Below are 13,040 nucleotides of genomic sequence, written 5' to 3' on the forward strand. Positions count from 1 at the left end.
TGCAAATTCTCCATTTCATTATGATTTTCTAGCACATTAAATCTAGATTTGATAGCCAATTTTCTATTAATTCTGGAGTCAATCTTTCTAGAATCCTTAGGATTTCACCTATTGCATCTCTCGACGATCATCCACGAGCCATAGATGTCGTTGTCGTTGGACAAGCAATCTCCCTCCGGTGCCGTATTCGTCATATTTTCTCCACCGCTATTCGGGGTTTCATCAGTAACTTCCTCTCAATTTATCAGCTTCATAGAACAAAACTCGTTCATATGCCTATACACTCACATGAGAAACATATTGTAGGTAAAATATTCATATTCTATTCATTAAAGTATCTCGTTTATCGTAGTTTGAGATACCAGAGGCTTGTCCAAACTAACATAGACAGTCAAGCACACAAATTTACCTCTTGCTCTGTTATTGGTATTGAAGTTTAGCTTAGCAACCTTTCCAACTAGTCTGTTAATCTCCCATAAAATTTTCTTTTTGTACATATAACCCGAGAATCTGGGGAACCTTATCCATGACATTACCACACTAGGAAAATGCTGTGCAAAGTCAAACTTAATGGACCATGGTTGAACTGTCAAGTATTGACTGAAGATGATCCAAGGTCCTTGAGAAAAAACTCGTTCATAATCTTTTAGGTTCCGAAACTTGGCTAGAAAATAACCATTTACAATATCCATCAAACTGAAAGGCTGACTTGGCTTCCACAAAGCATATTTTGAAGCATTGCATACCCAATGCTCTTACCTAAAAGCTTGATCACTGTAGTGTAAGTCGTATCATTAATTAACAGCTGATTAATTCTCTTCGAGAAATTAATTGATGGGATACCGTTCACAAATGACCTCATGATGTCTTATTCCATAAAGGTAAAGTCATCATCTTCTTCGATACCTGATCCACCATTCTTCCCTCTCAAAACATGAAAACTTTTCCTTAACAACCTCCCCTTCCATGAAAGTGGTGTGTCTGGTCCAATTCCCCTGCCATCACTATATCCGAATTCGCTTCCTCATTCTGATAAGCCTCACCCTTACCGTCTTCATTGATAGAACTATTAGTTGTCATTTTCATTGAATTATTTAGGTGTAAATTTAATACATAACACTTCTCTTTTACATCAAGGGCTTTGACCATTATTGGATTGAAACTTTAAAATTTAGAAAATGTGTAATAATTTATTTGGCCTTTTAATTTTATATAAAAAAATCATTTTGGCTACTCATTTAATTTTTATCTCTTTTAGCCCTTAAATAGATATTATTTGTCAAATCACCTAAAATGGATAAAAAGTTAACACTTACTAACTTTGCTGATATTAAAAATATTAAAAATCATTTTTATATATTTTTAAAATTTTAAAAATTTTTGAATTTTAAAATTTAATTAATTGTTGACGTGATATCGACATGACAATTCACGTGTATTTCTATATTAGCAAAGTTAACAATTAAGTTTTTCATTCATTTTAGGTAATTTGATAAATAGTGTAAGTTTAAATATTAAAAGAACAAAAAATTAAATAGAAGATTAAAATAAATTTTCTCTTATATAATTAGAGGGCAGAATAAATTACTATACCTTTAAAAAAACTATAAAAACTAGAACTGATTAAATATTAAATATAGAATAAATGTACCACATAAACTAATAACTTAATCTAACATATTAAATTGCTATTGGTAGATCAAAATTTCAAAAATTTTGCTTTAAAATATTTATGAATCTCAAAATACAAAAGAAAAAGAAAATAAATTCTTTATTCCTCATTACTACCTCACAAGATTTGACATGCATTATTAATACGCCCCCATACCAGGATGATGTGTCACTTTGACCCATTCTCTTCTTTCTTTTCTTTTCTCAAAAACCCAACAAAATCATCTCCCATTGGCTGTTACTACTGTGTCACCCATAACTCGTTCCCACGAACTCACTTCTCCCTTTCTTTCTCTATCACTTACCCTGTTTTCTTCCTCTGTTTCTTCTCTTTTGTTGAAATGTTTTTGCAGCAACCCCTGTTTCAATTAATCAATTTCATTTCCTTTTTTTTTCATTTTCCAAATTCAAGTTTCAAAGTTTCGCTGGTCAAAAGTTGAGTTTTCAACGGAATGATTTTTTTTTCTGTATTTTAGTCTCTCTTCAAAAATCCCAGCTTTAATAAAATAGATAAATAAAGAAAAAATATTATATATATATATATATTTCTTGTTCCTCTTTTGTATATGACAGTTGGATTCTTATTGGTGCCATGAAGCCTCAGCTAATACTACGAGCTAGAAGTTTTACGGAGTCATAGTCGTATTTGAATTTTCTTCGTTATTTGATTCTTTGTCTAATCTTCTGTACATTTACTTAGAAAATAAAGAAAGAGAGAGAAGAGTCAAGGGGTTTAGGTAGAAAATTTGGGTGGTTTATTTATTATAAAAAGGGGAAAGACCATGAATTGGGGAATTTCCTGGAAGTATCCTTTAATGGGTATCAATTAATTTCTTTGGAATTCTGGTTGGAACTCCTTTTCTTTTTCTTTTTTGTTTTTAACATGTTTGGGCAAGAAGAAAAAAACCGGCTTGCCGGGACTGCTGCTGACGACGCCCGGCAACCATATCTACGGTCAATTTCTTGGACCGACCGTTCACCAACTAAGCCGAACCCAAAACCGCCTACGAACACAAAAGGGAGATCATGTTTGCCTCCTCTTTGTATAAAAAGAAGGCCGGTGGAAGAGTGGCCAAACGCTGGCTCTGATGACCTTGGTGTCTGGCCTCATCCCCAGACGCCTAGAGGTTCTGTTAAGCCCCTTCCGAGTCCCGGTTCCAATAGGGAGTTTCAGTTGAGGAAAGATAAGCTAGCTTTCTATGACAAAGAGTGCTCCAGGATTGCGGATCATATATATTTAGGGAGTGATGCCGTCGCTAAGAACAGGGAAATTTTGGCCAAGAATGGGATTACTCATGTGTTGAACTGTGTTGGTTTTGTTTGTCCCGAGTATTTCAAGAACGATCTTGTTTACAAGACGCTATGGTTACAAGACAACCCGTCCGAGGATATCACTAGCATTTTGTATGATGTGTTTGATTACTTCGAGGATGTTCAGGAGCAAGGCGGGAGGGTTTTGGTGCACTGCTGCCAGGGAGTATCTAGATCGACTTCTTTGGTGATTGCGTATCTCATGTGGAGGGAAGTGCAGAGCTTCGAGGATGCATTTAAGTATGTGAAGACAGCTCGTGGGGTGACTAATCCCAATACAGGGTTCGCTTTCCAACTTTTGCAGTGCCAAAAGAGGGTGCATGCGGCGCCTGCAAGCCCTAATTCTTTGCTTAGGATGTATAAAATGGCTCCACACTCCTCGTATGATGCTCTTCATCTTGTGCCAAAACTGTTGAATCATCCAGGTATACAAGGGCTTGACTCCCGTGGGGCCTTCATTGTGCATGTTCCTTCAGCTATTTATGTTTGGGTTGGAAAGAAATGCAGCAATATTATGTCCAACAGGGCTAGTTTGGCTGCCAATCAGGTTATTCGATATGAACGGGCGCAGGGTCCTATTATAACTGTTAGAGAAGGGGAAGAGCCTGTGAAATTCTGGGATGCTCTTGCTATTGGACAGGTTTCAGCAGCTGCCGAAGCAACCAATATTTGCGTTGGTGAACGGAAGGTAGGCGATTATGATTTGGATTTTGAACTTTTCCATAAGGCACTTGCTGGTGGTGTTGTTCCACCATTTTCAGTGTCTGCTGCTGAATCAGAAACTTGCCTTCCTGCCAGAGAGAATGGATGGGGTAGGCTAAGGCAGAAGTTTGCTAATGGCATCATGAAAGAATTTGTCAATTCATCCAAATTGGGTTGTAATTTGACTCCTGGCACTGATAGATCAGATATGATTGTCGACGACACTCGTAGAGATTCAGAAGCAGAAGATAATGTTTCACTCTCCTCGCCATCAATCATTCCATGTGGGTCACCCGACTCCTTTGATTGTTTCCCAGATACTAGCCCGATTCGAAGTAAAGGTCCGTGTGAAGATGTAGAACAATTAGTTACTCCTTGTGATTCTCCACTGGCACCAAGGTCCCCTTGTGGTTCACCAAGTTCTTTTTCTAGTTTTGCGGCTAGCAGCCCAAAATTCAGTTCCAAGTCTCCTACACTTTCACCTTCAACGTCTGACTATGGCAGTTCATTCGCTTTTTCGCCTTCATCCTCTAATTGGTCTGACTTTTCGTATATGTCTTCTCGGCAACCTTCACCTTCAGGCCTGGAAGCTATTGATATATATTCTTGTTTACAATCTAAAGAAACTTCCCTTTCACCCCAAAAAACATTTTCTTCTGATCATACTTTGAGTGTGGCAATTACTGGTTCGCCCTGTAAAGGTACTTCTCCGTCACTTGCTGAGCGCCGAGGGAGTCATCCTCCACCACGCATGGTGTTACCATCAGTTGATGAACAAGTCCCCAGGAATCTTGTGAGGTCTTGGTCCTTTGCTATGCCCGAGTTGGATGATGATGATGTAATGAATGATGTAGATTGTAATCAATATGAGCCCGAAGATGATTCAGAGGAGTTAACGTTAGATGCTGAAGTTGTTGCTGTTAGCATTAAGTCACATGGGAGGACTGAAAATCAAAGTGAATACGGTGAATGTCGTGCTCAATCCGGTGCTATCTTTGAGAACCCTAGAGGAGTAACCACCATGGCTCTATATCAGTGGCCTACACTCAGTAAAGTGGAGATGCGTGGATCTCATCACATCCTTGAGTCTGGAGCAGCATATATGTTGTTAGCTCCAGATGCAAGTGATTGTTCTGGTGTTTTATATATCTGGCTAGGCCGTGAAGTTATGTGCGGAAAAGGTCAAAGCCGATCTGAAAGCTCTGGTGGCACAAACAAGGATAGTCATCTTCATTGGGAATCTATTGGCCGTGAATTTCTTAACAAAATGGATTTGCCATTAAATGCCTCAGTGCAGGTAACCCTTTCTTTGGAAGTTATATAACAAATTATATTTTCATTAAAATCTGTGGTTACTTATGTTCATGTAAATAGCTTATTAGCTTTAATACTCTGATTTCTAACTATGAACCAATAAAGTAGAATCACCTTCCACCTAGTGATAAAGAAGATAACATATAAAAATCTAGTTTGGTGGTATTAATGATCTATGAAGTTAGTTCCTTTGATAAATAGTAAGAGGTAAATATTAAGAGGTTAGACCGGTTAAGTCGGAGATCTATGTGTATATTTGCCCAATCACTAAAACTGATACTGGGGTACAAGCTGATCAAACTTGCTGATGCCAAAAGAACCAATATGATCATGCTTGCGGATGTGAGTCTTAGATTATTGATCATCTCGGTTGTGTGCCGTGGGGGTGTAAAGCATCACAGGATGGCATTCATGCTATATTCTTTCATTTGTAAAGCCATTCCCCAGCATGCATATGATGGGGTCTTCTAAACCACTTTTTTTATCATCATGGTTTTGATTAGTTTGAGCTACATTTTTTAATGTCTGAAACTTCATTTGCGAAACACAGGTAGTCACAGAAGGCGAGGAGCCGGAGCAATTTTGTAAGCTTTTCAACTGTTATACCGATCCCAAAGGCTGAACAAAGGAACAACCATTATTGAGAGGAGCTTGAACCATTCCAATCCTCAATGGATAGGCAGAATGGATGGTGATCAATATCGCAATTGTAGATCGAGTAAAACGGGGAGTTGGCATCCCAAGCAGTGGAAGCAAGGGGTTTATATCCTGCTTGTGTGATGTATTGCTGACGAAGATCTCAGACATTGTTTAACCAAAAAAAAAACACGAACTGGAAGTAATGCTGCTATTACCATAAGCTGTTCATTGTTCTGCAGTTAGCCTGTGGGGTAAGTTACCCACCAAAAGCGGTTGTGCGTTTTGGGTTGAAAAGAAAAATCAAAATCATTGAGCACCAGAAACCAAGCACTAGCAGTTTTTGTAACTTTGTATCCATAAACATGCTAATTTGAACTCTTTAATAGATCGAGTTTAGCATAATATTTCAAAAAACGACGATTGGTGAAAGGTAAAAGAAAGGGAAACCATTTATCTCTGCAGTCCCTACATTTGTTTGGGTAAGGCTGGCATTAACGAGCATGGCCATGTCTCAACCTAAACATTAACTGTCTTGTCTTGTCTGAGTGGTTGGAGAAAAGCTCGAGACATGATGAAGAAGAAAAAAGAACCCACAAATGCCTGATGGTAACCTAGCAGGTAAGCTATTACCAAACGTAGGACGGTTTTTTAAACTTATTTGTTTTTAGGGTTGAATAAAAAATAATTGTGTGTTTTTTTTGTATTTATTTATGTTTAATATTAGTATTTAAAATATTATAAAAATATTTTTTAAAAATTTAAAAAATCAATGAATTTACTCAATCCAAACTGGATTAATTCAATTGATTTTGATAAAAAATCAAAACAATCAAAACTTATCAACCATGTTAACGATCATATTTATTTAAAATTAAGATTTGATACATTTATATTTATATTAAGAAAGTGAATTAAAAGACTTCTAAAGAAAATCAATTTTGAGATTTTACAAACATTCAACCTCTGTTACATCAATTTCTCAAGTCTATTTTTAGACTTCAGTTAAAAAAGAGCTTTAAAAACAATATCCACAACTCAATTTAATTAATTATTACTTACAGTTTTCAATTTCTTTCTATAATCTATTCAACTAATAATAAAAACTAATTTTAAATTAAGCTTTATTAAACTATTATTTGTCTTCCATTGAGTTGGTGTTCGAGTCAAACAGTGACACAAATTCGATTAAGAAAATTACAAAAATATCTTTTCGTATTTTAAATAAAGTGTATTATTAGAAGATATTTTAATATTTTATTTTTTAAAAATGAGTGAAAAATATGCAACCCAACACTAATGACATTAATAAAACCTTAAATTTACTACTTAACTAAAATTTTATTTTAATAATTTTATGTATCGTATTCGAATATGTGGTCTCCACACGCATAGCATGTGATAAGATTTTTAGTATAAATTAATTTTGTGTTGATTAATTAGAATGACAATGTTAAATGCATTATTTAGAAATTAAAAATTCTAACAAAAATTAATATCAAATATCAATTTTGAAAAATAAAAGAAAGAAAACATACATTGAGTTCACTCAAGAATTAACTCTTTATATTTTTATATATAATATTTAAAATTACTCATAATCTTTTTCGATTCTTTTTAAATTCATGTTCTCTAATACTAATAATAAGGATAACACCAATCGAATTAGCACTTTTGTATCTTATTTTAAAATTTTAGTTCATCTAATTTTTATATTTAAAAATTCTATTAAATTTTAAAATAAGAGAGAAAGGTTAAAATTCAAAGTATGAAGTAAAAATATTTTAACCTTTATGGACGAGAATAAGCCAAAATCTTTTTGCTTTTTCCTTCTTTTAGCTTGTCCACGTGGCAAGCATAGAAGGTTAAACTTGTGTAGTACTAAAATATATGCTCTTTTAGATAGATAGATTACAGGCAGTTTGCTGCATCCTCTAAAAAAGTCCCAGAAGCTGAAGACTAGTTTAAAACGCTCCCCACACACCACAAGCAAGCCACACCCAATTACACCGAATCAGCTATGAGGCTATCGGTCCTCGGCTTCTTCTGTTTCTTCTTCGCTCCCTCTCTCTGCAGGTGCTTTCATTCTCTCTCTCTCTTTTATTTCATTGCCGAAGGGTTGTCCCTTTGCTCTAATTTATTAGCTTTTGATTCATACTTAAACTGGTGTGGATATGAATCAGTAAGCTTCAAACTATTAGAAACACCAACAGTTTTCCCACTACATCGCTTCTTTTCCTCTAATTTAAAGAATTTTTAAAAGTTAGCTGATGATACTATCAAACCGCTTATCTCAATTCTTGTAAGATACTATGAGTATTGAGTGCATTGTTAAAGTATATCAAAATTTTCTTAACCATATAGTGTAATAACTTGGGCGGATATGAACCATTCAGCTTAATTTATGCATATTCCTTGTAAGATAAAAATGTTGATTGCCAAACTGGATACTTCAAATATCTGTTTTACTTTTTTGTCCCTTCTTTTCTTTTTCGAAAGGCCTTATTTGTTTAATGTCCACATTGATGCATGTTATTGGCTTATTGCTGTATGACTTACCATTTCACTAAATTAGGTGATGTCTGTTAATGATTCTCCACTTTTTTTTAGTGCTCATGATGATAACTTATTTCAGGGTACCATCTGAAACACATGTAAAGACTGAACCAGAACATGCTAGCACCCCACCAAGAGGTTGGAACTCTTATGATTCCTTTTGCTGGACCATATCCGAGGAAGAATTCTTGCAAAATGCTGAAATTGTTTCTAACCGTCTTAAGCCGCATGGATATGAGGTATGACATGGCTGATGGCTCTGTATGTGCTTGAATATTTTACTGATATTACAACTATAGAAGTGGAAATTTTATGCCGGTTAAAAGAAAAAGAAGCTGTTTTCTTCATTTGTCTCTGCACTTGTAAACAGTATGTTGTGGTGGATTACCTTTGGTATAGAAGGAAGGTGGAAGGGGCTTACACTGATTCTCTTGGATTTGATGTGATTGATGAATGGGGGAGGCCAATTCCTGACCCAGGAAGATGGCCGTCATCGAAAGGTGGGAAAGGTTTTTCAGAAGTAGCAAAGAAAGTACACGGCATGGGTTTGAAGTTGGGAATTCATGTTATGAGAGGGATAAGCCTGCAATCTTTTAATGCAAACACCCCCATCTTAGACACTGTCAAGGTACTGCCGGTTGTTCCAACTACAAAGTACTTTCTACTTTGAATAACAAAAAAAAAAGAAAAAAAAAACAGCATTAGCATTAGCATTGGCACTTTTGTTTGATTATTTATTTTCTTACTTTATCTTTTACTAGGGATCTGCATATGTAGATTTCGGCAGACAGTGGAGGGCAAAAGATATAGGGGTCAAGGAGAGGGCTTGTGCTTGGATGTCTCATGGTTTCATGAGTGTAAATACCAAGCTAGAGGCTGGAAGAGCCTTCTTGAGGTCACTTTATCTCCAATATGCTGAGTGGGGTGTTGATTTTGGTAATGTTAACGTTTACATTTGTCAATCACAAACAGACAACTTGACCAGATAAATTTCCTTTCTTTGGGAGTATAATTGGAATCCTTCCGATGTTACTTTTTAATTTTTCATTTCTTTTTTTTTTTCCTGTCTGCAGTAAAACACGACTGTGTATTTGGCGATGATTTGGATGTAGAAGAGATAACCTTTGTATCAGAGGTAGTAACTGGCCTGTGGTACAACTATTCACATTCATGTTAAAATTTCTGAAAAGATAAACCTTTGCAGGTTCTGAGAAAGCTTGATCGCCCCATTATATATTCATTGTCCCCTGGTACCAGTGTGACACCAGCTATGGCTAAAGAAGTTAGTGGACTAGTCAACATGTACAGGATTACTGGAGATGATTGGGATACATGGAGGGATGTTTTATCCCACTTTGATATTACCAGGTGGGTCAAGCATTCCATATGATCGAGAGTATACATTTCCAGATCAAATTTTGACTTTTTCTTCTTTTACATGTTATTGCACTTTTCTTTTTTTATCTTTTATGTGACCTGATATATTTGTTTTTCTATTTCAGAGACTTTTCTACTGCTAAAATGATAGGTGCCAAGGGCTTGCTGGGGAGGTCGTGGCCTGACTTGGATATGTTACCATTGGGATGGCTCACTGATCCAGGTTATACGCCCTGGCAAATAGCTATTCCTTTCATGCCCTTGTTGTCCCTACCAGTTCTCTATGCAATGATGACTTTTTAGTTGCAAAATATTTGTTTTGAGTTGGGCATTTATATGGGAGGGCTAAGCTAGAATCAGTGGAGAACCAAAAATAATTGGATACTTTCCTGCATTATAGGTTCGAATGAAGGTCCACATAGAACTTCTAATCTTAATCTCGATGAGCAAAGAACTCAGGTTTGTTTCTATAAATACCTATGATTTGGTATTCTATCACTTGGCACTAAAAGTAGCCATTTACATTGACCTAATCCTTTTCTTTTCACAGATAACTTTATGGGCTATGGCCAAATCGCCTCTCATGTTTGGAGGAGATGTAAGAAAGCTGGATGAAACCACATACAATCTGATCACGAACCCTACACTGCTTGAGATAAACTCTTTCAGCTTAAACAATATGGAGGCATGTAAACTTCCATGGACATAATATGGGAAATTGAACTATCTTTTAACTAATAATGACATGCTACTTTGTTGTTTTTACAGTTTCCTTATATCACGAGCAGAAGAAGATGTAGAAGTGAGGAAAAGGTTCTCTCGCAGGATTTGGCCGAAGGGGGCATGTTAGGTATACGAGCTTTGGGTCTTATTACCTGCAAGGATCCCAAAGCAAATGGTTGGTCAACTAAAGCTCTTGATCAAGATCTTGAACAAATCTGCTGGAAAGAGAAACCGGAGAGCAAATTTGAGGAACCTCCATGCCTTTACAAGAGAAAACCTCTTGTGGCTTCGTAATTAGCTTTATATCTAGTTTGTTTCCTGTCAATTATTTTTACTCACGCAATTTTTTCATTCGTTGTTGGATAACTTGTACAGGGGTGTGGAGATGATCTACAAGAAACAATACGAGGGAACGCTTCATTTATTAGAAAGTGATGGTATGGAATTATGCTTGGATGCTTCTCCAAGAAGGAGGCTTACATCAAAAGAATTTGGGGGAGGTTCTTTCTCACCTTGCAAGTGGGATGCTAATCAGGTATTGATTATTTCTAAAATTACAAAACAGAGAAGTTGGGAAGCGCAATTAAGACCAAAGGAAGGAAACACAATCGAAATACTAATTGAAAATTAGCCAAAGGTGATGGATAAATATAGAATCTAAAACAATGGCTTGTTGAAGCTTAATCCCGAATAAGGAGAACTGTTGTGGTTCTGTCATAAATACTTAATCCCAGGAGACAGGACTGCATCGTTATCAACTCATGCATGGCCAGCACATTTCCAATAAATTTCAGTATCTTGTTATTAATGACTGCTTTTCCAAGCTAGGTTGGTAAAATAAGTATCAAAATCTAATGCATTTATTCTGAAATTCACAGATGTGGGAGTTGAATGGTACTGGTTCCCTTGTAAACAGTTATTCTGGTCTATGTGCAACGGTGGACTTACTGAAAGGTGATATGTTTGATTTTAACTGAACGTTATAGGAATCTTCAAGATTTTGTTATCTTTTCCTTTTTGTTGTTATAGTTTACATTTTTCTTTAATTTCCAAATACATTTTGATTGTTCTTGCAGTTGATGCTGGTTCGAACGAAATTCGTTCATGGATTGCAACCGGGAGAAGAGGTTTGATATATTTGAGGCCATAGTACTTTTTTTCAATTTGCACATCATATTCAAGCACCGTTCTAATTATCATTTTCGTATTGGTTTTCTCAGGAGAAATATATCTTGCGATTTTCAATTTGAACCCGAAGAAGACAGTGATATCTACTAACATAGCAGACATAGGTAAGGTATTTCCCTGGAAAAACATGAAAGGAGCATCATGCAAGTACCATGAAATTTGGAGTGGAAAGACTGGAGTGACAAAGCAGATGATATCAATAGCAGTGGAGAAGCATGGTTGTTCTTTGTTTGTTCTAACCTGTGATTAGTGTAAAGAAGTTACTCTTTCATCGGGTGACCTCCGACCGTCCCTCTTATTTCATGTCTCCGATGCAAATGCAATTGTGCTCTATATCTATGGCAATCCTGTTTCTGCTTGGTTTCATTTCTTATTATTACTATTTTAACACAAGATTGATCATATTGTTGTTCTTTTTTTTCTTTTTTATTTTGGTCAGAATTTCATAGTTTTTGCCTCTTTGCTTTTAAGTTCTAACTTTTAGCTAATATATCTCTACTTAATACTACAAAGCCTGAGTTTGGTTCAAAAAGCCTGAGTTTGGTTCAATTTTTTTCTCTGAAGAACGGTTAAAAGAAATTACAAAATAATAAAATTCAATTATAATAATAAAACAAATTAACGTTTTAAGATCCTTCCAATACAAAGGAAAATAAAGATTTAATTGAACAGAGTAACATAAAAAAACATCAAATTCAATATATAATATTAATAATTAGAATTTATGTAAGTGAAAAAAATATTTTTATTGTTTAGAAAAATAAGTTAAATTTAAAAATATAAAAATAGTTTTTATGTGACTAGTGTTATAAATACTTTATTGTTATAAAGTGGATCTCTGTTAAGATAAGAAGTGGATGTCCATTAGGATAAAATGTTTGATGTATTTAGCACCCTAGTGTTCTTTAGGAGTATGATTTCATATTGTTTATAGAAGCGTTGTTTTTTTATTTTTTTGTTCTTTTTACGTTCTTTATTTTTTATTTTACACGTTATCGTCATGATCTTGCTCTGGAGTGATAGTTCTTTTGCATCAGTGGTCAAATTTATCCCTCTTAATTTCGAAGATCTTAGACAACAAGATGCAAAGTTTTACAAAATGTTTCTTTTGTTTAGTGTTTCATATCTGATTTTTTTAATTAGCTAATTCGTGATTAATTACAAATATTTCAATTAACTTATTTTATTTTTTATTTCATATCGATTTGATATCCGTATGAATCTTAGTTCTTATTCTTGATATTGGGATTTATTATTGTGTATGGACAAAGTTTAGATATGATAAAGAATTTCTAGATATTCAAAAATCTTTTAGTTGAGGCATGGCTATGGCTATGGCTATGGCTATATATATATATATATAATTGCATGAAGAAAAACAAGGTAAGCTACACTTGGAGTCACCTAACTATTGGTTGTTAGAAGCAAAAAATCTGATATAAATCTTAATAAACTGGGATCTGTCATATTAGATCATCAAGAATAAAAACTAGATGCAGAAGCATACATGAATCCACAGATATCTTGAAATCTTTGAATCTTGTGATTTTGATATTCCAAAT

The 13,040-nt window shown here is 35.1% G+C and overlaps 2 protein-coding genes across 2 annotated transcripts; both read left to right on the plus strand.

The window, feature by feature from the left end:
* Window positions 1-1,854: 1,854 nt before the first annotated feature.
* On the plus strand, window positions 1,855-6,340 carry LOC105794596 (protein-tyrosine-phosphatase MKP1). Its single transcript, XM_012623846.2, has 2 exons — window positions 1,855-4,981; window positions 5,549-6,340. The coding sequence occupies exons 1-2, from the start codon at window positions 2,555-2,557 to the stop codon at window positions 5,618-5,620; spliced, it is 2,499 nt and encodes an 832-aa protein (XP_012479300.1). The 5' UTR covers window positions 1,855-2,554; the 3' UTR covers window positions 5,621-6,340.
* A 1,201-nt stretch (window positions 6,341-7,541) lies between these two features.
* Window positions 7,542-11,926, plus strand: LOC105794597 (hypothetical protein). Its single transcript, XM_012623847.2, has 14 exons — window positions 7,542-7,710; window positions 8,270-8,429; window positions 8,561-8,818; window positions 8,952-9,126; window positions 9,264-9,325; window positions 9,395-9,558; window positions 9,693-9,790; window positions 9,968-10,026; window positions 10,118-10,252; window positions 10,336-10,580; window positions 10,666-10,825; window positions 11,169-11,244; window positions 11,367-11,417; window positions 11,511-11,926. The coding sequence occupies exons 1-14, from the start codon at window positions 7,655-7,657 to the stop codon at window positions 11,726-11,728; spliced, it is 1,917 nt and encodes a 638-aa protein (XP_012479301.1). The 5' UTR covers window positions 7,542-7,654; the 3' UTR covers window positions 11,729-11,926.
* Window positions 11,927-13,040: the final 1,114 nt, after the last annotated feature.

Source organism: Gossypium raimondii, chromosome 3 (genome assembly GCF_025698545.1).
Source record: "Gossypium raimondii isolate GPD5lz chromosome 3, ASM2569854v1, whole genome shotgun sequence".
Taxonomy (NCBI): Eukaryota; Viridiplantae; Streptophyta; class Magnoliopsida; order Malvales; family Malvaceae; genus Gossypium; species Gossypium raimondii.